This window comes from Chelonia mydas, chromosome 3, assembly GCF_015237465.2.
Source record: "Chelonia mydas isolate rCheMyd1 chromosome 3, rCheMyd1.pri.v2, whole genome shotgun sequence".
Classification (NCBI taxonomy): domain Eukaryota; kingdom Metazoa; phylum Chordata; order Testudines; family Cheloniidae; genus Chelonia; species Chelonia mydas.
This window is the reverse complement of record NC_057851.1, coordinates 110531806-110559204: the sequence shown is the minus strand read 5'-3', so window position 1 is coordinate 110559204 and position 27399 is coordinate 110531806. Positions and strand designations below refer to the sequence as shown.

The 27399-nt window shown below is 41.6% G+C and overlaps 2 protein-coding genes and 1 long non-coding RNA gene across 15 annotated transcripts in view; 1 reads left to right on the top strand and 2 right to left on the bottom strand.

Annotated features, from left to right (window-relative positions):
* MTHFD1L (methylenetetrahydrofolate dehydrogenase (NADP+ dependent) 1 like) overlaps positions 1-469 on the bottom strand; it is a 243645-nt gene extending 243176 nt beyond the window's left edge. The window contains exon 1 of one of the 5 annotated variants that reach the window (XR_005224753.2): positions 139-422. Coding sequence is in view for 3 of the 5 variants with exons in the window: in XM_037894986.2 (XP_037750914.1) it covers positions 139-326 (188 nt within the window). In the remaining 2 variants the exon portion in view is untranslated. Of the gene's footprint in view, positions 1-138 lie in introns of all 5 variants that reach the window. The other 4 variants (XR_006289653.1, XM_037894986.2, XM_037894985.2 and 1 more) reach the window with 4 other exon arrangements.
* LOC119565797 lies at positions 470-23186 on the top strand. Its single transcript, XR_005224754.2, has 4 exons — positions 470-713; positions 2547-2629; positions 20142-20189; positions 20834-23186. It is a non-coding gene; the product is annotated as an uncharacterized LOC119565797 (long non-coding RNA).
* PLEKHG1 (pleckstrin homology and RhoGEF domain containing G1) overlaps positions 5884-27399 on the bottom strand; it is a 215788-nt gene continuing 194272 nt past the window's right edge. For all 9 annotated transcript variants that reach the window (XM_043543149.1, XM_037894979.2, XM_037894978.2 and 6 more), the window contains 8 exons: positions 24933-24966; positions 23628-23723; positions 21107-21145; positions 19885-19907; positions 18783-19001; positions 17150-17266; positions 14228-15914; positions 5884-11877 (listed from right to left, as the gene is read on the bottom strand). In XM_043543149.1, the coding sequence (XP_043399084.1) occupies positions 10769-11877; positions 14228-15914; positions 17150-17266; positions 18783-19001; positions 19885-19907; positions 21107-21145; positions 23628-23723; positions 24933-24966 (3324 nt within the window). In that variant the 3' untranslated portion in view covers positions 5884-10768. The remainder of the gene's footprint in view (positions 11878-14227; positions 15915-17149; positions 17267-18782; positions 19002-19884; positions 19908-21106; positions 21146-23627; positions 23724-24932; positions 24967-27399) is intronic.

Sequence of the window (27399 nt, the reverse complement as noted above, 5' to 3'; positions counted from 1 at the left end):
TGAAGCCGTGGCCCGGCGCCAAGCGGGCAGAGCTGCGCCGCCGCCGCGAGGCTGTCAGCGGGGGGCAGAAAAGACCCCGCGGCACCACCCCGCCCAGCCGCGGCCCCCGGGGCACGTGGCTGCGCTGGCTCCGCTTACCCGGCCGCCGAGCCCCGCGCGCTGCAGCTCCCGCCATCGCCAGCCTGTTGCTTCTCCCAGCGGCCCCAGGTGCTGGCCGTGCCCCGGCGGGGCGCGGGCGAGCCGGCTTGCAGCGGCGCGGTCGCCTTCCTGCCCGCTAGCGGGGCGGCGGCTCCCCGGCTTAGTCGGCAGAGCGCGGAGAACCTCATGCTGCGGCGGCGGCGGCTGGAGCGGGGCGGCGTGAGGGGGCCGAGCCGGCTGAGGGCCAAGGGGAGGGGCGCGGCGCAGCAGCAGCTCCGGGCTCGGGTGAAGCAGGAGCCGCTAGGGGCGCTCCGGCTCGGCAGCTAGTCCCGCCGCAAAGGCAGCGCGGGTTCCCGTCCCCCTCGGCCAGGCTCCGCCTGCAGCCTTGGCCCCTTGGTGCTGTCGAGCCTGCCTTGCGACGCTGGGCTCGGCCTCAGGGAGAGGCCAGGGCCCCCTTCCAGCCTCACAGGAGTCAGCAGTGAGCCGCCGGCAGCCAGGGCCTCGGACCCAGAGGGCTGCTAAGCCTTGGCTCCAAGCCCGGTGTTGTGCAGCACGGCACAGCTCAAGCCCCAGCCGTGAGTCAGAGAGGGGCTGTGGAGTGCAGTATGGACAGCAGAGCAATACCCTGGGGCTCAGCAACCCTCAACTCAGGTTTACTATGCAGTGCAGATGTTCCAGGACAGGCTTAGAAACCTGGACTCGCATCAGCCCGGCTTCTACCGCTATAGGTTTACCCCATAGCTTTAAGTGCCATATGCCTCAAGTTTTCCCATCTTTACAATGGGCGGCACACTGCAAGCCCTCCCCCCCTCCCAATACACATGACTACAGTTTAAGTTGACATTGTTCCTTTAAGATTAAAAGTTTCATAAAGCAGTTTAGGGCCTGTCTCAATGGAACAACCACCTTACTCAGACTAGTCAAAGTCACATTTACCTCTGTGTAATAGAATATTAATAGGCTACGTTCACCAAAGGTCATATTTGTAATTTGTGATGAAAACTAAATGTTGCTACTAGCTATAAATAAATGTATAATGTAAGCAAACAACCTCCAAGCTCAGGTGCATTCAGACAAAACTAGAAATATTTTATGTTTGTCCACCCACCCACCCCTGCATCATGATGTCTGGCTGTCATGGTATTACCCCACCACTATCTAGTCAATAGGCCACAGTTTGATAAAGATCAGGCTGACACTTTGTCCTATGGTCTCATTCTTCAGAACAGCCAAGAGGCCAAGAGCAGATCCTGGAGTCTGCTGATCCACTTTAGTTTAAATGGTACACAACCTAGGACTTGTCCGTCAGAGATGTCTTGCAGTATAGTGAATGACACTGATATGAAAGCTATGGGGCGCAAGAGACCTGAATGCAGAATCAACTTTAGGCTGAGCAGAGATGTGCCAGGCCTTTCATATTGTAATGGGTTGTTCTATTTTCCCATAACTAAGCAGGATAATTAAGAGGAACTAACACGGCTGTTACTCTGTATTTGCAAAAAGAAAAGGAGTACTTGTGGCACCTTAGAGACTAACCAATTTATTTGAGCATAAGCTTTCGTGAGCTACAGCTCACTTCATCGGATGCATACTGTGGAAACTGCAGAAGACATTATATACACAGAGACCATGAAACAATACCTCCTCCCACCCCACTCTCCTGCTGGTAATAGCTTATCTAAAGTGATCACTCTCCTTACAATGTGTATAATAATCAAGTTGGGCCATTTCCAGCACAAATCCAGGTTTTCTCACCCTCCGCCCCCCCCCCCCCCCACACACACACACAAACTCACTCTTCTGCTGGTAATAGCCCATCCAAAGTGACCACTCTCTTTACAATGTGTATGATAATCAAGTTGGGCCATTTCCAGCACAAATCCAGGTTTTCTCACCCACCCCCCTTTTTTTCAAAAAACCACACACACAAACTCACTCTCCTGCTGGTAATAGCTTATCCAAAGTGTTTCCACAGTATTCATCCGATGAAGTGAGCTGTAGCTCACGAAAGCTCATGCTCAAATAAATTGGTTAGTCTCTAAGGTGCTACAAGTACTCCTTTTCTTTCTGAAACTTATCCAAAGTGACTACTCTCCTTACAATGTGTATGAAAATCAAGGTGGGCCATTTCCAGCACAAATCCAGTGAGAAAACCTGGATTTGTGCTGGAAATGGCCCACCTTGATTTTCATACACATTGTAAGGAGATTGGTCACTTTGGATAAGCTATTACCAGCAGGAGAGTGAGTTTGTGTGGAGGGGGAGGAGGAGAGGTTTGAGAGCGGATAGAGTAGAATGCAACCAGATATGTTTGGAAATTCTCTGGGTGGAGATGGGGTATCCTTTTACTCTCTCCGCTATAGAGCAAACAGCCTCGGGAACTTTCTGAATGGTTTTGTTCTCTGCAGGTAAAAGGCCAAGGCTCATCAAACATCTAGGGAGCGAAACCTATGTTCTTCAGTAGATGCGTGCGGTTTCAGGAAGAATACAGGTAAGAATGGATTGATACAGGTGAAATTCTGAAACCACATTAGGCATAAATTTGGGGTGTAGGTCTAAAGAAACTATATATTTGTGAAATAGCATATGGAAGGTCTGCCATCACTGCACCAAGTTCACCAACTCTCCTCGACAATGGGATGGCTGCAAGAAAGGCGACCTTCATGGAGAAGAGGCACATGGAGCAAGTCCCCTAAGGGTCCAAAGAGGGGTGGGCGTGTCAGAACCGAAAGAATGAGAATGAAGTCTTACTGGAGTGTTATCTTTCAAGGAGGTGGGAAAGTTCTTATCAGGCCTTTTCATAATTGCGTGGTTAGTGCAAAAATAGAGTAGCTCTCCATAGAGGGATGGAATGCACTGATAGCCATCAAATGGACTGACAGGGAACTGAGGGATAGACCCAGTGTTTTCAAAGGGGTGGAGGGAGGGAAGAGATGCTGAAGCCACTGTTTCATCTGGTGATGATGATGATGATAGTGTGGTAGTACTCCTACATCCTCTTCTATCGGATTCAAAGGTAAATTGATCGTTCCCTTGAAAGGACCGCAGGTAGTAACTCCCTAGCATATCAGATAGATTCCAAAGGGGGATATTTGTGCCTATGGCCACTATGTGGGGTCTAAAGGTGGTGGCAGTGGTCCCCATGGCATGGGGTACCAATCACTCCAAGCCAGGTGAGGTAGTGGTTGGTCCCAGGGTCGTGTGGGTCTCCTGGGGAATGGTGGTACAGGAGGAGTGGTTCCTCTGATGGTTCCAAATCTCCTGAGGAAAGAGTTAACTCTGGTTCCAATGGCAGTACTGGCAGTACCAATGGAGAGATGTAGATTGTGTATTGGGGGGTATGGGGGAGAGGTGATAAACTCCATCCCACCAGCAGATCTCTCAGAGGCAATATAAACTCTGGAAATGGAGGGTTCTGATGGGGGTGGAGGGGATTCTGAATTCGGGAGAGCAGAAATGCCCTATGGTGCAGCCATGGTTCTGGACCTCCCTAGTATAAGAGGGTCTGTTTTTGCCCAGGCCATCAGTGCCAGCGATGATGATGCTATCCTGTGGTGGTCAGTCTGGAGAGTCTCAGGTTTTCTAAGGAGCTGTGGATGACGGTATCAAAGGTCCCTGGTGTGGAGCTGATGGAACCCTAGGTTTCTGTACCATCTTGTTTTGCTTATGGGATTTAGGACATAGAACGTCCTCATGGGCCAAGCCAGTGGGTTTGCTCATAGGTATGTTCGATATCTTCAGAACGGATTTAGAGAAAGACTTCATTCCATGCTTATGTGAGTGCTTCCTAATCTCCTGACTAGGGCTCAGCACTGGTGTTGGACTTTCCAGCAGGAGGCCCACACCTTGCTGATTTATGCCAATATATGGGGAGGAACTGGCCAATGGGAGCTGGGGGGTGGTGCCCGCAGGTGAGAGGCCCACAGAGCCGCTTGCACGCCTCCATCTAGGAGCTGGACCTGCTGCTGGCTGCTTCAGGGGCGTAGCACAGTCTGCGGTGCCAGGAGAGGCAGGAAGCCTGCCTTAGCACCCTCGCTGCACCACTGACCGGGAGCTGCCCAAGGTTAAGCATGCCCCAAACCCCTGCCCCAGCCCTGAACTCCCTCCCCCCCCACCCAGAGCCCCTCCCACACCCCAAACTCCTCATCCCCAGCTCCGGTCATGGGCATCAACAATTTTCTTCAATTGTGTCGCCAGAAAAAAGTTTGAAAACCACTGCTCTACACAACATTTACCTGAGTTCTCCAATTGCTGGGATGAGCAAACCTTAACAAATCAGATGGGCCACGGAGAAGATGTTCAGAACACAATTAGGTTTAAAACAGGGTTTGGGTTCTAGTCTAAAGCCAGACCAGTGTAATAAAAGGTTGTCAGCAGTAGAGATAGAGCCCTGGACCTCTGGATCTAAAAGCATGAGACACTACTGCCTGAGGCCTGGCCTACACTGGCGGTGGCATGCATAGCTGCAGTGCCACACTGCAGTGAAAAGCAGGCTGTGTCTATCTTTCCGTGGAAGGCTCCAGAACAGGTGAAGCAGTGGGGAAAGGCTCTGGTAGGGGGGAGCTGCTGGAGTCTTTCCCTGTGGCAGGGAAAGACTCCAACAGCTTCCTGTGTCAAGGAAAAGCTCCAGCAGTGAGGAGCTACTGGAGCCTCTCCTTGCTGCTTTCCCCTGCCAGAACCTCTCTCTGCAGTGGGAAACTACACTGTTAAAAATAGCAGTGTCCACATGAGAGGCACTGCTTGGGCATGTAGAGAAATATCTACACTATATACCCTAATATTCTGGCATGTCATTACTCTACTTGCCTACGCAGTGCCTCAGCATCTACAATGCTGTTTATACCCATGGTAGGGGTCTGGGCTGTGTATGTACTCTACACGGTGTTCTAAGTATAGATTACCATGAGGTAAAGGACCCATCTCTCTTTGCCAAAGCTGTAGCAAGTTCATCAACCTCTGTGTGACAGAACACTACATGCAGTACATTTTGTTTTTTTATTCAATTGGTAAAGTCTGATGAACTGTACTTGCAAGTATTTGGCTGGATTTAAAGTAGAAAAATAGGCCCTTTCTGGTTTTGCATCCAAACTGGAATTAGAACTGAAAGGGAGATTTTAGATCCAGGGATTAAAATTCACCCATACTCCCAACAGCTGAAGGTGTTATATTTAAGGTTCTAGTTCTGGCCAATCTCCACAGACTTAATGATGGAGGTTATATACAGGCAGAGGAGTCAGTGGCTGTACATATACTAAAAGATGGAGTCCTGTTACAAGATAGTATTGTCCTATAAACATTTCATTTAAACACGGCTGTTTTGCAGACAGCTTGATTTTTACAAACAAATTTTGCATTTATTGCTTTTTTCTTTCTAAGCAGTACATACTTCCATGTTTTTCTTAGTTTTGGCATGCTTTAAACTCAGCTTTTAAGGAAAAAAAATGGTGAAAAGCTTGTTTTAAGAAGTTTCCTAGATGTACATATATTTTTACATATTCTTTACAAAACAAGTCATTAAAAAGTGCGATATAAGTTCCATCTCTTATCCACAGAACAAGATATTACATATATATGCAGAAATTAAGAAATATACAGTTAAACTTGGAACAAGTAACTTCATTTTTCAACCCTGTCTGGTAGCATAGTGCAGGAACTACAAACAAATACAGGCTTAAACAATATAGTAACATACGAGAGTTTTACCAGCAATATTACAGGATTAAAATAAATTCTCTTTCAAACAAATTTGCTTTAAAAAAAGATGGGTTTATTGCCAAAGGGAGGAGGAAACCATCTATGGGACAGCAACAACAGAAAGAGACAAATGCTACAAAAACATCAGTTTTTACCACCTGTATTACAGAATTGTTGCAATGTTTATTCTATTCACATTTTTGTTGCCCTGAGGCTGCAGATAATTCACATTCTGACAATCTCACATCAACTTTGTTCTGTTTAGAAAATTAACTTTTTAACCTTTGCTGTGGGACAACTTGTTCTTCTTAATTCCTCGCCCCTTTTTCTCCCCCCATCAAAGTAAGCTCGCACCAAGCTAATTGAGTCTGGTGGAGTGAGGTCTAATACAGTCTGAGAAAATATGCAGAAAAATGTTTTTCTGCAGAGATATGTACAGTATCTCCAACTCCATGCAAACAAGTATTATCAAACAAGTACTGAGTTAAATCAATATGGATTTTTACTGGCATTATTTCCATGTCTTCGTAACATGTATTTTGGGTGGGAATCACCATAACAACAATTATACTGCACTTAATCCTAATGGATCAACATTTTTCAGTTGGTATTGATTTTCCTTATTCCTGTTACTGGTCATTTTATTTATTTGTAAACTGTAACAGGAGCTGCCAACACAACTCAAACTTCCTACCAGTAGAGCCTAGGAAATATTTTTGTATCTTTTCAGATCTCATTTACTCATGGAAGAGCTGAAAGCTGTTAATCTTGTTTTACTGACAAAAATGTTTCCAGTGCTTAGCAACTTTTGTCAATTTCAGCTGCCTATCTGCCAAGAGCAAACTAAAATAATTTAAAGTACCCAGAATTAAAAATCATATGAAATTGATCCCTGGAAACAGTTACACATTGTTATAACTCCCTTCCATTTTGTTCCATTGACTACATGAGATTTCATTAACTTCTAAAGTTTAAACAGAATTCCTAGTAGTTTACACAAATCTAGATATGCTAAAGTTAACACACAAATGTTAATTTCTATTCATATTTACATTACTTTACAAGCTATATTAAATAAATATCGGCATTACTAAATTTCAGTATCTTAAATATGTACAACTTTATTCCTCAACTGTGTTTCAATAGGTGCAGGTTCCAAAACTGTTTGAACATCCACTATAACAAAAATGACTTTGTGTATAACAAAACTGGAACTTGTGGTACAATGATCAAATAAACCCCCAAAGTACACATTCCTTAGCAATGCAAAGACTTGTGTAGTAGACAGTTCAACGTAATCAACAAGCACAACTCCTGAAATCTGCATCTCCACAAAACAGAAGCCATTGAATATATACCCTGGCAAATTCAGATGTATTTCAGAATAACCTATACAGTAATTGTTGACAGTTCTAAAATAATTAGGTGGGCTACTGTGCTTTGTAATTGAGGGAAGTAATGCATTATTAGTGGAAACAGAACATTAATAAGACCATGCTTACTACAATACATTTAACTTTGTATCAGTTTGTTTACTTCTTCTGAAAAATTTAAAGCACCACAAAAACAGATTTAGAAGATATATCCATGGCTGTACAGTACACACATTTAGGCTTTCTTTTAAGTACAATGTTTTCAAGTAGTAGAATCCAAAGCTGTGCAACAAAGAAAATAAAGGGAACTAAACAGAAGCCAGTATAATATGTATCGTTTGCAAAAGAATGGAATGTTTTCTGAATCTAAAAGAAAGCTGTGTTGTTTTTGAACCATTGTTTCTAAACATAATGATTGAGATTCACCTCTTGCTGGTTCAGGAAGTGCGCCAGCAAGGATCACACTTCTTATATAGGAGATTCACCCCATCAGGAAGGGCAGCTTGTCAGTCAGTCAGAGGCATTAAAGGAGCACCCTACTAGCCAGACCTGCGGTAAGGATGTGTTAGTTAACACATCCCCCAGTCGCTCTAGTCAAACCCTTTTACGCTGCCAGCATCACCTATTTTTGGGCTGAGCAAATTTCCTGCAGGCCCCAGCACATGGAGGGTTGTTAGGGTTGCCACCTGGCCAGTTTTTAACAAGCCTTGCCAGTGAAATGATTTAATGGGCTGCTCCCCCACCCTGAGGATAAAGGAGGAGAAAATACTCAACAAAGACTTCCCATGGACCTCTCCCTTTAAGAGCTGGGTCTGCCTTGGAGGACTCAGCTCCCTTCCCCTTCTTCCTGGCATGCTCTGGGTCAACCAGACTCTCTAGCCTCCATCTAGATAGGAGAAAGGGACAAGTGGGTTTGTTGTTGTGGGGCCACCTTCCCCACCAGCTGCATATGGATTTGACCAGGACCCAGAGCCACCTTCCTTCCCAGCCAGACAGGACGGGGGCAGGCCGCTGGTGCAGTGCAGGGAAGGCACCTGAAAGGTGAAGGGGTGAGGGATCAGGCTGGTGGGGGCAGTGGCCAGTTTTTCTGCATATTGAAGGAGGCAACCCTAGAAGTTGTAGATGTTTTGCACACTACCACACCTCCATGGAAGCCTTGTCACTGCTGGGAGCTCTGAGCTAATGGCTACACTAACTTTTCCCTGCATAGGCCCTGGAGAGAATCTGATGAAGTAACTTAAAAGTAGTTTGTGCTTTCCCATCAGGAGGACCTCAAAATTGTGCGCAGATTTTTAAATGTTTGTACTTCCACTGGTATTTTTTTCCCCTCTGGGAAGCTCAATTTGATTCCTAATGGCTAAAGCCAGGCTGGTCTCCTTTTCCAGCTAGTGAGGACTAATACTTTTAAAAGTCCCATCTCCAGGGTTTTCAGGTACGCCAACTGAAAAGGAATGGTTCATTAGCATTTTTAGCCTCTTTAAAAATAAAGGCATTGCATGATTTATGTGATCAGAAAGAGAGGGAAATGGGATAAATCTTGCCAGGAACAGAAGAGAGGAGATTAAGAGAGGGAAAAACCTGTTTTGTGTGAAGGGAGGAGTGATTGTTCTCTGAAATTGTACAAGATGACATTCATTATCTGTCCTGCTGGCATGGAAGAACAGATAGGAATAGATAATGAGATTTGGGAAAATCACACACACACACACACACAGCCATTTTGGAATTAGATCAAACATTGAGAATGATGTTTATAAGAGGTAAAGATGCCATCCTCATCCCCTATTTAATCCCAGATATTCCATTTTGGTCTGTATAACAAATGAACATTTTCATCCCCATCACTGTATAGGTCATTTTATTTCTCAAGGTAGTGGAAAACCTGGACCATCAAAAAGTTATCGGAGAATATTTTTAAGTCAGGTCTCTCTTACTGATTTAAAAGAGAGAGAGAGAGAGAGAGAGCTTTCCACATATTCTTCCGTGACAGAGAAACTGATACGTTAGTGAAAAGTTTGAAAAACTCTCTCTTTAGGAAAAAAATTGACAATGCATCATGCTCTCTCAGTTTCTCTGCCAACTCCTTTTATTTATATGTATGTAACAGGAACTTTGGTCTTACATGACTTATTCTCCTGTTTGTTCACAAATGGCTGCTAACCAAACAGTAACATTGTCTAAAATAGAGGATTATGACTTTAATGAGAGTTGAATTAGCCCTCAAAGTCAACGTCAACCCAACCTTAAGGTATTTCTTGCCTTAAAATGATATGAGCCAACAACTTTTGACAAAACACATCTGCTATCATATTTTGCTTCCTTTTACTTTTCTGATATTCAAGACAGAAATGTTACTACTCTTACAAAGAAAAATACTCTACTTCAGAGGGTTTTTAAAAAAAGTCTTCTGAACGGCCAGACACTATTGGTAATAATGAAAGTGTATGAAGATACCACTTCATTTCTAATACAGATAGCACGACCCTTTTTTTAAATCTTTTACATTAAATTAGGTTGACAATGGACATTTTGAGAACTACCGTATGTTCAGAACTAAGAGAGGATCAGATTGCAAGAAGCCCAATCATGAGCATTTGTTATTGAATAACAAGACTGTATTACCTATAAATGTAGCCAAAGGAACCATCTTACAAATACTAGAAAAACCAAGAGCTTTCACCTACAACTTACATTTATCTGCTACTGATGGTCTTATTCTTAAAAGAAAGGTGTCCATGTTACAAACACCACAATCACAATAGGCATTAGCCTATTGGGCATTAGCTCCACAAGCCCAAACATTGAATTGGCCTAGAAACAGAATTACCCTCTCATTTCCTAAAGCTAATAACCTCCAGAACAGGACAGAGGCACTCTGCCATTGCCTGTGCTTTAGCTGTTATCAAGCTATAGTAAAGGTAATGTCTTCAGACATCAGGGTTATCAATGTGGCACCATTCACAAGCTAATTTATTTAAAATGTAATAATTCTATTTTCTATAGTAGTAGTATATATTGTGTTTTATGCATCAGTCCCACAGACCTGGAGTCTGATTTTCAAAAGATCATGTGCAAAAAATGTATGTGCAACTGCACACCGAGTTTGTTGGTGCATTCCCTCAAGTGTGCTCAGAAATCTGGTATTTGCATACTCAGATGGCTAGATGCTCAACTGAGCACTCATGTGCAATTACAGTAATTGTACATGCATTTTTGGACTCAGCATTGGCTATCTTCCAACAGTCTGAATACTAAGATTTCCACATGGAGAGACAGGAGAAAGAAGGGAGATGTAAAGTATATGCAAAGTTAAATGAGACAGATTAGGAGAAATCAGTCTGCATTATAAAGATACAAGTAGATCTTAATCCCAGACAGTGCACACCTGGCCACTTTAACTTTCTGTACTGTAAAAAAGGTACATTGCACATCTAAGTTTCCTATTATTACTGTGATACAGTGCTCGATGTCTACACATTATTAAAGTACAGGTTGCCAGTATTGGTTGTACTAATCTATACTCTGACATGTTAAGGCAGTACAATTAGAAATTATTGAAAGTGTCAAGCAAAGCTACTTGAGCTAAGACACTGAAACTTTTCCCTTAAAGACTGGACAATATTCTGCTGATTAGGAGATGGAACTCTCCACAGGTAGTCATTCAGTTTATCTGAATCATTGTATGCAGTCAGGTACGGGGTAAGGGCAAGTTTGCTATTCACTGGTTTTGCAGGAGTACAAGACATGCTTTTGCTACAGAGAGTCTCAGAAGAAGCAGAGTCTACATTGTTTATCTTTGGGTCTGATTTCTTTGTTTGGTTCTGAGAAGTCTCTAAGTCAGACCCCTCATCTTCAGACTTTATTTCAACATAGTCATCATCATCATCCTCTTCTCCTCCTTCAGTATCTTTGAAATTAGAAAAATAGTTCTGCGTAGCTATTTGTGCATTTAGTGGCGAGTTCTTGTTCACTCTTAGAACTTTTTGAGAGTCTTGAAGAATCATCTGTGAACAGTTTTCAGGGAACTCCTTCTTCACATCACATACTGTGAATCCTGAAGCAGCACTTGGCACAGACTCCTGGCTGTCAGATATAAAGTTTCTATTTGAGTACAGCTGTTTCTTGTCCATTTCATTTAGGTAAGTTATTGGTTCTTCAGACCTGTTGACCACAATTGAGGAAGAAGACTGTGACCTGCTATATGCTTGTGATTTTGTATGATTTGCTTTCCTTCCTAGTGAGTTATAAATGTGATCTTGGTGTAAATTCTCTTTGTTAGGCTGACTAATAATAGCACTCCACCTCTGTGCTGGGACATGCAGACGTGTAGAAATCTGAAGGGAAGGAACTGAGCAAGCTGATGGCAATGGTCTTGGATTGCTTTTTGTACCGCTCTCTACAGGGGAGCTCTTTGACTTCAGATCTTGGACTTCGGGCCAGGGAGAGAAATCAGCTAGTTCTCCATTGCTATACGTAGAATGCAAAAGCCAGTCCTCTGCCCTTAAGCGTTCACTAGCTAACTGAGAATGAGAAGGAGATATTGACACTGGGGATGAATACCTTAAGGCTGATGGTTTCTGAGGAGTGGCCCATGTATCCTTTTGCATTTTGGGTGAAGTCTCTCTAAAAACTATCTGGTCATAAAGCTGGGAATATTCAGCAATTCTGGCACCTGGAGAAGAGAAATATATAAACTAGTCAAAATTAACAACGGTGTAAAACACAAGTTATATGAAAATTAAAGTTTCAGACAAACTAACCCTTTTAAATCTTTGTCCTTGACCATTATAATCATCAACATTTTTCATCCTTACAGTTGACAAAACAATGCAATTCTAGACTCCAACATTTCAGATCAGTGACATGTACACAGTCATTCATTATACTAAAACATGGAACTGACAAGCACGAAATGTTTTGTGACAAAACCATGAACAACTATGTACCAGACATTCTGGGAATAAGATGCCAGCATCAATTTGATCTGTAGTTATGAAGAGATAAATTATGTAACTGTTAAAGACATTGCTACTGCTAAATATCAAGTAGTTCGGTTCTCTTTTTTAGTTCACCATTTCAAAGTTGCTGGAGTATTTATTTCTTCTTAAAAGAAAACTATTTCACATATATATTTTCTTCTATCTACTGATTTTGATAGTTCAGACATTCTCAGTCTTAAAAAACACACAGTGTGGCAGGGATACCTCTCCTTTCATTTGCAGTCATACAGATCACCTTTCATCCCAGACCTCTGGCAGCAAGTCCATACATGGAAAAGTAACATTAGGAAAGTGATATATTTTTAGCTGTATTTCAACGTGACTGAGCAGCTGGGGAAAGGAGAGGAAGAGCCAGTACCACGTGCCTAGTCAGCCCTCCGCAGATCACCAGCAAGTGCTCCATGGACCACAGTTTAGAACCTCTAATAAATAGATTAAATGACTATAACACTAAGGCATACTGGTAACATCCCCATTTGGGGGTGGAACACTCCCAGTTTTTTGCCCTGTCTTAAGTGGCTGATTGGGAAGAATATTTCACTACAGTGCTTTCACCTTTGGTCACTAAAGTCTCCTCCTCCTATTGTTTCTGGGCAACAAGAGGCTGAGTCTTCTCCTACAATTGTTCACTGCTCCTGTGCTGGCTGTCATAGGAATGGAGGCAGCCTGCAACCCCTCCAACAAAGAGAGAACAGGTGCCAGGTGTGGAGGGGGATGAGGGGGGAAGACTCCTGCATTTGTGGAAGAGGGAAGAAGAGGAGGAAATGGAATCCATCAAAGGTGGCAGAGAGAGAAAGAGATGGGAGATGCCACCATGGAAGAGCTGGAAATAGAGGAGAGAGGAACATACTTCAGAAAGATGCCAGAGGGCGCAGGCCTATAGGTTGCCTTCAGTTCACACCAGCCAGGGTAGCAGGCCACTGGGGCTCCTCCCAGAAGTTACCGAGGGAAGGGATAGCTATGGGGGAATAGGGTCATGCAGTGTGCTGGGAACCTCGGAGATTTGATTAAACATCTGCATCTTGGGATGTTTATCCCAACTCTGAGGCTCTCCCACTGCGAGATTCATATTGCTATAGTGGCTGCAAGGTCTGCTGTTCTCACATGTTTTTCAACATCGTATCGTTCTGATGAATCACAACCACTGACTGATGCCATGTCACACAATGCACCATAATGGAGCACAGAACGTACTATATTGTATTTGGTGGATATTTTTTGCTGGTAAAAATCTGATCTTTAAGAGCATCCTGAAAACTGCATCAGATGTGATAAATAAGATATGTGTATTTTTAAAAATTCTGTAGATACAATGAGAACGCACACACGCTGGTGACTGGGAGTTTGCTGAATCCAAGTCCCCAACTTATTTTAAAATCGTCCATGGAAAAATTTCTCACAGGAAGCTTCTGTTATTCCGTCCACAGTGCAGGTGCTCTAGAAAGGGGTAAAGACTGAGACTTTTTCTTCCTTGACCCCAACCCCATGCTTGCAAGCAACAAACAGGAAGTTTCTATAAAGGAGCTGAACCTGGCTTCTGTGATGGATGGTATTCTACTGCTCAAGGGAGCACGGAGAAGGAGTGACTAGGCCCCCTTCTCAGCTGAAATCTGCAGACCCCCCTAAGCAAGAAAATTTTTACTTAAAAGAAATTGAGTGCCCAGGATCACACTTCTACTCCCAGGCTATCCTGAACCAACCTGTCCTGTGAAAGCAAGATGGCGGACATTGGTCCATTCTTTCCTCTTCTCTTCTACGAACGAATGGCAAAATTTTGTTCTTAATATAGAATTGCATTTATATCCTTTTTGCACTAAAGTTACATAAAGAACTCAATTTAATCTCAGTGGTAACACATTAAAGGTAATACGGTCATCATCATCCAACTGGTGGATCAAGAGGTGATCAGGGTTATAGCATGTTAAATCAATACGTAAATTTCACCAGAACATTATTAAAGAAATCTATTGGGGGAAGAGGGGGTGGGGAGAGAGATTAAGGAGGACAATATTTTTAACATACCAATGGCAGGACCACCTTGTTTCTTCTCCTCCAAAATGGCTGCAAGATCTTTGTGCCTCAGTTTCTGTTGCTGGCTGGATGGCTGTTCCTGCTCTGGACTTTTTACCTTCAAAAGCTGATTGGCCTTCTTAATTTTTTGACTGTATTGCCTTGCCATCATAAAGACTCTGTTTTTTGTTTTATCCACAATATCCATTTCATTGTCAGTGCTCTCTGTATGTGCATTGGATAAAATACTATTGGCAGATTCATAAGGGCTGTCTATAAAAGGCAACTCACTGGAGAAGGAAGATCTGTTAAGACTCAGAAATGAATTATCTTTCGATGATGTTGCTTCATCAAATCTGAGACTGGCCTCACTTAATCTGGCTACCCTGTGTTTCAAAGTTTTACGGAAAACAGGCGTTTCTGGCAGTGAGAGTGTGGAAAGTGAATATTCCACATCTTTACTCAGTTCAGGAGCACTTCCAACATGGAGTCTTTCCTGCATGTCATCTTTACAAACAGGAAAGGCTGCCAGGACATGATCTCTTGTCTTTTCTTCATTCTTCTTGATGTAATTCTCCAGGTCATTCCAGATCTCATCTACTTCTTCAGATAATTTATCAGCTGCAGACTTGTGGGAGAGGGAATCAGAGTTGGAGGAGCTATCTACTAAGCTCAAATAGTCATTATCTAAAGGAACATGATGATATGGACTTTCATCTTCACTGAACTGGAGACTCTCTTCAGAAACAAACTGCCTTAGATTATCACAACATGCAAAGTCCGTTTCCAGGCCCAAAAAACTCCTCCTTTTAGAGCATTTAAGGCGGTTACATTTGAAATTCAACAGTGGTGGTTCTGGAAGCACTATGGTGTCATAGATGTTCTCCTCAACAATCCTGAGCTCATGTGAACTTAAAGTTGGTGCCTCTCTTCTGAGTAGGATTTCATCTTTACTAGCAAGAATGGAGGTCCTATTTTGATTTGCCTGCCTTTTTTCAGAGGCTGCTTCCACCAAGCTGCTTTTGTTTTGGCTTTTGTAGAGAGTGTCTCTAGTAGATCTTTGGGGACTGTGACCAGACTCTTCCCTTCTAGTCAGACCCATCAGTTTTAAATCTTCATAACTTATATTATCATAGACATGCTCTATATCATCAATGGTCAGCTCTTCTGAAGATTCTGGGTAAGGATTGATATTGCCCACATCAGTTCCAGAACTACTTTTCACTTCCCTTTGGGAACCGTGCTGGACAAAGTCATTGACTCTACGTCTTGCATTATTTGGGCAAGAGTTACTTTCACCAGCACTGCTTGCCCGTCTAACAATTCTATGACGACTGGAGCCAGAGATCTCATTTTGATTAATTAATCCCACATGCCAACTGCATGGACGACCTGAAGCGCCCCTCTCTTCACACACAATTGAATTTGAATTGGATGTAGATACCGATGGTACAAACATCTGATAATCATCATCATCATCTTCATTCTCCTGAGGCGGCCGTCTACTAGGAAACAAGGCTTGTCTGATCTGATGGTCAGTCCAGATGTTTCTCTCAGTGGTAGTTCCCCCCAGGATATCCATGATTAGTGAGTTGTTCTGCGGTGTGCTAAACTGTCGAGATGGCTGCCTAGCAGAACAGGAAAAGGAAAGGTCTGTATTCAGCTGGGTAGATTCTTCATCTGAAGGATCTTTGGAGCTCTGTGGAGATTTGAAATACGCAGTTTTGTTAGTCTCTCTCTATGCAGTAATATCCTTGGTACTGAGGACTATAACCTTGACCCTAATGCTGTGCAGTGTGGCGCCTGGCAGAGGAATATAGAACAATCTGGCTCCATTGTTTCAGCCCTATTGTCACCCCTTGCAAACTGAGGTGGATGTGTAAAACTTTGCCACCCCCCAGAATCCTTTCCGCTATCTAGCAGTTGAATATATAAGTATGATTCTCCCCCCTACATATAGGAGGACTTTAATGGGGTGGCAATAAGCAGGGAAGACTGATCCCCTTAGTCATCTCTTCCCCTAAGCAATATGTATCGGGGTCCCCTAAGTTCACATCACAGGGCATGGCCTTGGAATTAAAATATAATATAATTAATATAAATTAATCACAGCTCACTACAGAAGGTAAACTTTTTTTCCACGATAGTTTCATCATTTTATGACTCTTCACTGGATTCTTTCCAAAATATCAATGACTTCATTTTTAAGAGGTGGCCAAAACTTTGCAAAGTATGTCAAGGACGTTCTAAAGCTGCATGGGCTTGATCCCCTGAGAGATGCTGCACACCCTAAGCTCCCACTGACTTTATGCTTGAAGAATTAAGAATATACTTTAGTGCTTTGCTGAATCAGGCCTTTCATGGGAGTTTGATACTCATTACCTTGCAGGACTGAGTCCTTTAAAAGAAAGTACAGTATTATCTACCAGGAGTTCAGCCTCCCAATATTACATCAAGCTGTTTTGTAATAGCATCAGATTAGTGGGTGTATCTAGTAATCATCATCTTCAGACAGAAGATTCTGCACTAAAATGTTTAGTATTTATTTTTAGACAATAGGATTAAAATTTAAATTAAATAACGTAAAACTGTAGTGCATACAAAATAGCACTTTGGAGTGACAATTTTATTAGTGTTCCTTTACATTAAAACTAAGTAAATATTCATTTTCTTTTAAGATCACATATTGTGAAATACCTGCAGTTTGTTGGAGTCATTATTTTTACAGATTTTACTTCTTACTCTTTTAAAGTGTATTTAAGCTTTAGGGAAAGCATTTCTGAGCAGAAGACATTACTTAGATATGACAATTTTACTTTTATCTACATCTGTCCATTTAGAAAGATACATATAGATGCCTATGACATAGCTATGATACACAGAGATGTAACAAAATGAGAGAGAATCAGGCCTGACACATTTAGTTTTAAATACCTGCATTTCACATTTGTTGAGATTAACACTTCTTCGCTTTTCAACATTTTCAGCAGCTTGGCTATTAAGTCTTTTTCTACCTCCTTTTGGTTTTTGCTGTGAATTTTGTTGTGTGCCCTGTGATTAAAAAAAAATAAAGGGTATATTATGATCTATGGTTCTTTGAAAAGCAGTGTATTTAGTCACAGCCAAATGTGGGAAATGCCGGAGTTCAACATGAAGCAACTAAATCAGAATTTGCAGTGGAAGAGACATTTTCTTGTGCTATCCCTTTTGTGTTGCTAGATATCAGAGACCGCATTCATTACAGAATGTTACTTGCCTCCAGAATTCACAATAAAATTCTCAGAGCAATGCAGTTTACCATGGCCTGGCAGGCAGCAGGCTCAGGGAGGAGTTTTCAGAGTGGACTCTGTTATAGCACGTTCTTACCAGAGCACCCTCTGTAGCACAACCACCTCTCGGCCTTAGTTTCCCAGCTGCTCTTCCACTGCTCCACCCAGCCTCCAACACCTTTCTGGGTTGTAGAACTTAGCCCTCCAGCTAGGTCGCTTATAGATCTATACCTGCTGGGCACTCAAAGTCCAAAACAAGTACAAAATAAACGCTTCCCTTTCTTCCGGAAGATCCACAAGTCCTCCCTAGCCCCTGGCCCTAGCCAGCCTTCTCTCTGACAGCTCTCTCTCTCTGCCTGCTCCTTCCAAGCCTCTCCCTGGAAACCTGCCTCCAGCTCCAGGTGGTTCAGTTTAGGCTAACTGGGCCTTCAGCAGCCCATTAACCCCTTCCTTCCATGCTTGGAGGCTTGTGTGCCCCATTGCAAACTTCTTTATGTAATGATGAGTAGCTCAATTTAAAACCATGAGTGCCTAGACATATCTCCAAATAACATATCTGGCCACTCAAATTGGTATTTAAGACTACTGGATGGGTATTTATGTTCCCTAGCATAGATTAGAGCAACGAAGTGTGGGATTTGGACACCTTATTAATATGTCCACATTTAAAAACTGGGGCCTACAGTCATTCAGAACAGCTGCACATGCATGAAGATATCCCGTAGAGTGGAAAGGATACCATCTGTATAATGAACGTAATGGTAGCCGATCACCTTCTTTAACAGTATAAATTACGCACATACAGTGACAAGCACCAGAGCAATAAGAAGATAGTCCTGTACAGTGAGTAAAAATAGCAGCATTTACATCAAAGGCAATCTGGAGGAGTAGAAAAGACTGAGTAAAAACAAACTTTGTCGGCATAAGCGCCCAGGTCCTCTGCATAGGGGTGAATTTCACCCCCAGAATGTAGTCCAGAAAGAACTCAGTTCCTTCCTCTCTTGGATTGCAACAAAGCATTGATGATGTCTAAATGCAAATGCTTATTTTGGATGTTGCTGTCATTATGGCTACCGTGTTCCACATTTGAAACTCCTAAAACTCTACCACCAAAGCTCAATGAATATTTGGGATACATCCCATGGCTTAAGCAACAATACTTAGAAGCAGCAGCAGTAGTAAGCAATATATCTACACCTTTAAATGGGCATTAGTACAACATTTACTCTGCCACATGATAGTTCTGTGAATAAATTTATGCCCCCCCCCACCCCACACACACAAAGCAAAGAGATTACCTGTTCACACTCTTCCTCATCATCAGCATCTATCTGTTCTGTAGCACATGGGTGGAGATTTTCATCTTGATCACTGCTGTAGGCTGGTTCAATGGACCCTTGAAATTCATTCACAAGCCCACTGAGATTCAATGAACCTTTTTTCCTAGAACTGAGCAGAGCTTCACTTGATCCCAGTTTGGCAGCCTGAGAAAGTAGGGCTCCTTCAATACTGCTCCGCTAAAAAAAAAAAAAATTTAAGTATCCCCTTTATGTATATTTTAACATGCCATGATCAACATTTATTTATGCTTCACAATAAAAATCACAAACAAAGCCCCAAAATACAACATAAGTTTTTGCTGCATTGATCTGTACTTAAGGGAAACATAAAAGAAAAGAACTTGAATTGATCACTAAGCTTTCCACCTGTGATATATAGGGATCATATGATATACTCTGTAAAAGGACTGTGAAAAATGGCATAATGGTGTTTGATGCTACTGTGTCTCAATGATGCCAGATAGAATGTGCTCCATTTGCATATAAAAACATTTTTCCCCTAAGTGTCAGACCTGCTATCTTAGCCTAAGATCTGAAACTCAAGACAAGTCTTTCCTGCTTCAATTAGAATGTCATTAACAATTCTTATTGCAAATGGACAATGGCTTATTGCGCATACTCCTCCATATTGACTCGGAATGGCTAACAGGAGTAATGTGTATTACAAGCTTATTTTTGGCAGAAATGTAACGTGTGACTTGAAATGTATACAAGTAGCAGAACTGCCAAAAAAAGATGCCATCTTTGCATAGCACTTTAGTTATCCTACCTGCATTTTTAAAAGTATATTTACATTATAGATTTATTGCACTGTATCATAAAATCTAGGCATGCAGACATGTATCAATCAAGTTCTATTCATTAGGTATCGCTGAAATAAAATTTGTACTTCTTTATAATGTTATTGGAGAGTCTCTGAAATGTATTTTTCTTGTATCCTATTTAAAACCAATAAAGCACAATACATTCTGAAAGTTTTATAGTTATTAAGTATTCTGGATTCAAACAACCCCATGTACTATTTCAATCTACTGAGATATGGAATACAAAAAGGACTTACCTTGTGCATCTCTGGACTTATTTCTGAAAATATATACAAAAATATGTACAGCATGATAAATAATCACAGAGGTGTCAGTTTGTGCCACTTTATTAATGTTACATTAATATTTCAACTCTGAATCCTGTTTTCTAAGATTTAGAATTAATTTTTTTTAGTGCTAAAGCCTTACTTTCCCCACAAATAGAATTGAATAAATAATAATTACAGTTTAAAATATTAATTTTATTGTTGCCCCTTTTTGACCTGAATGGCAGTCCAAGCCTGGGGATCTTCCAGCTGGAAACAGAAACTGATGGAGTCTGGTATGTTCTTTGATGCTATCTTTATTTGCAAGGAATGTACAAAGTCCTAATTCTCCAAATGCAGGAGGAACCAACAGCAGCTAGACCCCCAAGTATCTTCAGCCAACAGCAAACCCAAAGCTCTCTAGCTTTCCCCCCCACCCCCCAATCATACACCATGCTCAGAGGCTATTGCTTGGCCTTCTTGCTTTTTGCTGTGGCCTCTCCCTCTGTTCTGTGTATTCTCATTATCTGTGTTCTGCCTCCAACCCCCCACCTCTAACACAAATCAACACTCAACAAAATTCCTCTGCCCATTCAGTCCAGAAACTCCTGGGCAGGTTCACAAACCATTTTGTCTTAGGTTGGGGGTGGGGGGGGGTGGGAGGAGAGTGGGCAGCGCTTGTGATTAATTTATCCTGACAATGATGTTTATTGAAAGGTGTGTTCACACCCTGTCTCCAAGAAGTTTGTGTTACCAGTCTCTCTCGGCATAACATTATGATGAATTCCAATTAAGTTCCTGATCCTGTAAACACATGAATAACTGTATGTATGTGGGACTATTTACTTGCTTCAGTGTTTGCAGGATCAGGAACTTGGAAACATGGAAATTCAAAGATAAGGATAATACACTAACTCATTTTGCTTTCTCTGCATTGCAGTTTTCTCAAGGCTGAGGTTGCATACTATGGACAAGATAGGCAGCTGATGTAAATCAGTGCAACTCCATTACCTTTAACTACATCAGTTTACAAAAGCTGAAGGTCCAGCTCTACAAGTGCTGTAAACTAAGCACTACGGGAAGAGTCATGAAGAAGATGATAGCACATCTTTGAATTCCATTATGTTAGTTTACCTAATTTATGGTATGTACTGCTTAGCGTGTTGATTTTTTACTGTTAATAGCATATATTATTAGATACAATATAACTTACCACTTGGCTTCATAACTTTATGGACTCTGGATGAAGGTTCTGAAAAGGATACACATAGTTAACGCTAGTGTTCCAAAGAAAGTTACTGGTATCTTGGCCAACATTTTAAAATATGCATGCCAAAATTTAAGCTCCTGAGTCCATACATAGGGACCTTGGGTTGGATAATGGAACTTGTGCTCCTAAATCACGCAGGTGATTTTGAAAATCCTGTCCCTTAGGAACTAGCATGGTTTGCATAAGTACTGAGCACACAACTGAAGTCAATGTATGAGTTTGAAATCAGTGGGAGTTGCTTAGCATTTCTGAAAATCAAGCCACTTGTTTAGGTGTCTAAATTTGTACTTAGGAGCCTAATTTGAGGCCTCCACTTTTGAAAATCTTTGTCTAAATTGCTGGAGATTTATTGCTCTATTAGAAACATTTGGTGAGATTTGTAGTTTAGTGTAGGTTGAAAGTATAAGTATTGAGTGTTCCAAACAGGACCATTCAGTTACTATTTCACATTGTCAATGTAATCTTACCTTGGAAGCATTATATAGAAGATTCTGCTTGAAAAACAACTGAAACACTTTATTGACTTGATTGTTTCTCAGTGGTAATTGTTGCTTTATGTTAAGTCACGATATCAATATTCCTGCAAACTATACTTAAATGACTTGGTATAAACTGAGTATTACATTTCTCTGATCTACTTGATCACTGTCTCTTAATATTTAATTAAGTAGTTGAAGACAGACATAATAAAAAGTTAGGATGCAAAACTGGTCAAACTATGTAAACATTTTAACTGCAGCAAGAAAAACAATAAATAACCAGGAAAGGTTATTAAAGATGAAAAAAGACCAACAGTACCATTTATCAAATCTCTAGCCTTCAGAAGGCTGATAGGATTCTGATTTTAAGACAACAGGCTAAATGTAATTAAGGTATTAATTATTCACCTTTTTAAAAAATAAGCATGTCAGTGTTACATAAAGTACTTGGCTTTCTGATATATGCATAAATAAATAAATACACACCCACAAACATCCATTGTTTTTTAAAGTGTGCAGTTTGGATTTTATGGTAACGTAATAAAATCAAATGGCACATATACCATAAGACTATCAAAACAACCTGTTAAAAGATACCTGTATTTTTTCTCTATCCAATCCATGAGTGTTTTACTATGGCTTTAAAATCTCACTTTGCCATGACACTTGGCAATATACATCCTAGATGTGGAAATATGCAGCTTCATTTGAAACCCACTGTCACCTCACGAAAAAATTTAGCTGTAAGTAATGTATGTGTCTGTGTGTGTCTCTCTCTCTCTCTCTCTCTCTCTCACGCACACACACACACACACACACACACACACCCCCCTACCTCAAGAGAGGCATCTATCACTTTCAAATATACTCGGCACTGAAAAGACTCAAGTTCAGTTGTTTTTTTGAAATTTTAGTTTAGTTTAATTTTCGGCACATTCCTACTTTTCTTCTATGTTCAGTAGATAGAAATAATATTTTGTCTTTCTATAGTACCTTCTAAGAATCTCAAGTTACCCCTCAAACATTAACTAACTTTTACAATACCTGTGTGAAGTGAGCAGTATTAAATCCCACTGTATAAACTGTATGAGATTAAGTGACAAGCTTAAGGTTACTATGGTACAGTCAGGAATGGAACCCAGGTCTTCTGGTTCCCAGTCTTGTGTCTTATAAACCACAGAGCTTTCTCCTCGTCATTCTCCAAAAACCTCTTAAACTAGGCTAATAGCTTGTGAGGAAAGAAAAAAAAAAAAAACAAACCAAAAACCCACACACACTTTATTATGTGTTTGAGTGTATGTGTTTTGAGTTTGAAGGAGCAAAACTGATAACTAGAACAAACTGGAAATTTTCCAGTGGACCATTTTTCTGCCAGAAAATCCCATTTGTACCATTCAGTGGGAATGTCCAATTACTACAGAAACAAGGCAGGTTTTCCCATGGAAACCTGCCTGCCAACCAGGTTTTGAAACCTGCCAGCTTGCCTGCCCAGCTCCACAGGAACCTGGGTTCCCAGCTCCTCAGCAGCCAGCCAGCCAGCCTCCTGGTTCCTCCTCAGTAGCCTGTCCCCTGCTGTTGTTAGCCCAGGAACAGCGCTGCTGGACAGGGACCTGGAACAGTATTTTTCCATCACGGAATATTCCCTTTTGCCAGAAATTCTGAGATTTGAGGTTTTGTTCTGATTCAGAATGAAACAAAATCTCCAACACTCAGAATTTCTGATGGGATGGATGGTGCTTTCTGGCCGGCTCTACTGATAATTTTATTTCAATAGGGATAATTTTAGATTAGGAGTTACCTACTGATTGCAAACAAACATGACAATACATTTCAGTTTTAAAACAGCAATCAGTGGAGGGCATTTTCTTTTCACATAATGCCTCTTACAGTAACTCAATCTTTGCCCCCTTCCATGCTATGTATAATTTGAAAACATTTAAATACATTTTCCTTTAGCTTTCTTTGACAGTACACATTTTAATCACCTGACTTCCTTCTCACCCTCCGTGGGGTAAGACCTTCTTTAGAATTATATGATGCTTTCATTTCTCCCTCTGGAGTATAGTGGAATCCTGGATGATCTATAAAATAATCAGAGGCATCAATAAACATTAAATATTATTTGATGTGTCACATCAGCACTTCTGGGAAGGGTTTACCTTCATTTTGTGTCTTACATTGTGGAACGTACTTTGTCAGAGCTGCACAAATAACTGATAATGTTGTAGTGTTACCAATTAGCTACTGAAAAAAACATTACATATTTAATACTACTTTACCAATGGATTGCTAACACAACAATATTGTTGCACAATTACTATGTCTAACTTAATCTGGATGTGTGTACTGCAGTCACAGTCAGTGCCCTCCTGTCCCATTTCCCACAAAAAAATATGAGTCTGCTCTGCTCCAAGGTTTCCTGGGCATTTAGCTACATTGTGTTTAAATCTATAATTGGAGTGAATTTTACTAACTTACCAGAGATTTCTAATAACATAGGGGACAGGGAGAGCTGGTCAGACCATATCATTAGTAAAAGCAGAAAGCAAGAGAGATAAAAAAAAGACAGGGTACAGAGGGGATTGGGCTCATCTTCGAATGTTAGCAATATCTTAGGCTAACATTACCTAACTCTGGCGTGGGATGGACACACACATGCACACACACCCCTCAAAAATATTCATGGGAGAGAACTCTGGAGGAAAGGGAAACTCTGTCAGGGTCCCATTATGGGGTTTTCTTGAAGTGGTTCTTTGGGTGCAATTGCCTCCTGTGGAATACCCTATAATTCTACCTTCAGATCCTCCTAGTCTGCAAGAGGGCAAGGCCATCCATGAGGAAGCCTCATACCTCCCTGGTGGCTCTGTCTGGACTCCAGACTGCTATATTACCAGAGAATCCCTAGTAGCAGCTCCCCCATGATGCCTGCTTTCATAGGTTTGCCAGCGTGCAGAAGAGACAGAAGTATGAAAGCCTCAAATGGCATTTAACTTATTCTCAGCTTTTCAGTGGGTCCTGGCCAGGAGGAGATAACATCCCTGAAGCAGCTGACCAACCACACCCTGTCTCTGTTCAGAATAAGAAAGAGCCAGATGGAGTGGTCCATTGGAGGGCTGATCTAACCTTCCCGTTTACTATCAGCCACATCCTGTTGGTTGCTGAGTGGCCTCAACTCCCACTAATCTGCACAGGATCAAGCCTTATTTTAAAGAACATACACACAGGTTTCTAGAGAATATGTAGCTAAAGATGAATGGTTGAAAAAATTATAGTGAAAGAGAAAAACTTACGTATGGCATCCATTTCTAGAATTGCCTGCTTGGCCTAAAAGATATAAATTGTGCAAAACCAGGTCACACAATACAAATATGCTAAATAATGTCACATGACACATACAGGAGCTCAATAATTAAAATGTATTTCTACCCAATAAACATTATAAGCAATTTTTCTTTGGTCACTTTATATACAGTTTAGATCAGGGATTCTCAAACTAGGGGTCATGACCCCTCAGGGAGTTGCAAGTATTATGTGGGGGGGTTGCAAACTGTCAGCCTTCACCCCCAAACCCCACTTTGCCTCCAGAATTTATAATAGTGTTACATATAAACAAATGTGTTTTTAATTTATAAGGGTGGTGAGGGGGTGTCACACTCAGAGGCTTGCTGTGTGAAAGGGGTCACCAATAGAAAAGTTTGAGAACCTCTGATGTGGATGGTTCCACACACTACGCATTATACTGGACTCGCATTTTACTCTTCCAAGTTTAGTAAAATCAATTTTCCAGGTAGCAAGTAACAACTGCTGCTGTTCACTGTACAGGTTCCACCACAATTTCCCTTACCACCCACCATTCCAGCAGTGCCAAGGGAGCAGTGAATGGCTACACTGTATTAGCTGGGTATCTTTCTAGTGTGAGGAAATACCAGCAGGTGTGAAGCTGGCATACCTGATTATATTAGCCCCTCTAGTGAGTATTTTGAGAACACGTAGCCCTCTGGCTAGATTTGGCTTGGCAGACAGACCGTTATGGGATTGTTATCAGCTGGTGGAATTTAGAGCAGCCCAAAGGCTGCTCCAACCTCTGCTGGGACCAGCACACAACTGACATCAGAATCAGGGAGTTGTACTAATTCTCTAACAGCTCCTCCCACTACCTACCGCATCTGCTGTGTTCAGAATCCTAAACATAATTTGGGGATTCTAAATATATGTCCATTTGAATGTGAATGCTTTCTGGAATCTTGAGAGTTATAACAAAAAAAAAAAATCCAAAAAAATTAAATTGGAAAACTACTCATTTGTTAAGAGGAGAAAATTTATTGTGTGCCATGAAAAACAAGTATCAACATTGCTCCCGCTAAGCAATTTCTAACCAGATTTATTTTTTAAATTTCCTACCAGATTTATTTTTTAAATTATTTTTTGGATGTCATCTGCCCTAGAGACAAGAAGTACCACCAAAAATTAATATTTTATTACTGTTTAAATAGCAAAGTCAATATCCCAAGACTTTTCCTGTGTTAATATACTTCTAAAGAAAAAAATATCATTGGACATATAAGCCAAAAAAATAAAAATACATAAATAAATAGCTTAGAGTGTTTGCATTGATAAGGATGCAGTTCAGTTATTTTCCACTAGGTGTCATAAATTGACTACCACTAATATGTGAAAAGATGCGGGGGAGGGAAGGTGGAGGGGAATCAGCAGGTGTGAGTAGACACTAGATATTTATTTTATTTGAAAAAAGAAAAGGAGTACTTGTGGCACCTTAGAGACTAACCAATTTATTTGAGCATAAGCTTTTGTGAGCTACAGCTCACTTCATCGGATGCATTCAGTGGAAAATACAGTGGGGAGATTTATATACACAGAGAACATGAAACAATGGGTGTTACCATACACACTGTAGGGAGAGTGATCAGGTAAGGTGAGCTATTACCAGCAGGAGAGCCGGGGGCGGAGGAACCTTTTGTAGTGATAATCAAGGTGGGCCATTTCCAGCAGTTGACAAGAACATCTGAGGAACAGTGTGGGGGGGGGGGAGGAGCGGGAAGGGGGGGGAATAAACGTGGGGAAATAGGCTTGAATAGAGACTGGGAGTGGATGGGTCCTTAAACAAAGTAAAACTAAGTTAATTGTATCCAGTTTGCAAATTAATTCCAATTCAGCAGTCTCTCGTTGGAGTCTGTTTTTGAAGTTTTTTTGTTGAAGAATTGCCACTTTTAGGTCTGTAATCGAGTGACCAAAGAGATTGAAGTGTTCTCCGACTGGTTTTTGAATGTTATAATTCTTGACGTCTGATTTGTGTCCATTTATTCTTTTACATAGAGAGTGTCCAGTTTGGCCAATGTACATGGCAGAGGGTCATTGCTGGCACATGATGGCATATAGCACATTGGTAGATGTGCAGGTGAACGAGCCTCTGATAGTGTGGCTGATGCGATTAGGCCCTATGATGGTGTCCCCTGAATAGATACGTGAACACAGTTGGCAACGGGCTTTGTTGCAAGGATAGGTTCCTGGGTTAGTGGTTCTGTTGTGTGGTGTGTGGTTGCTGGTGAGTATTTGCTTCAGGTTGGGGGGCTGTCTGTAAGCAAGGACGGGCCTGTCTCCCAAGATCTGTGAGAGTGATGGGTCGTCCTTCAGGATAGGTTGTAGATCCTTGATGATGCATTGGAGAGGTTTTAGTTGGGGGCTGAAGGTGATGGCTAGTGGAGTTCTGCTATTTTCTTTGTTGGGCCTGTCCTGTAG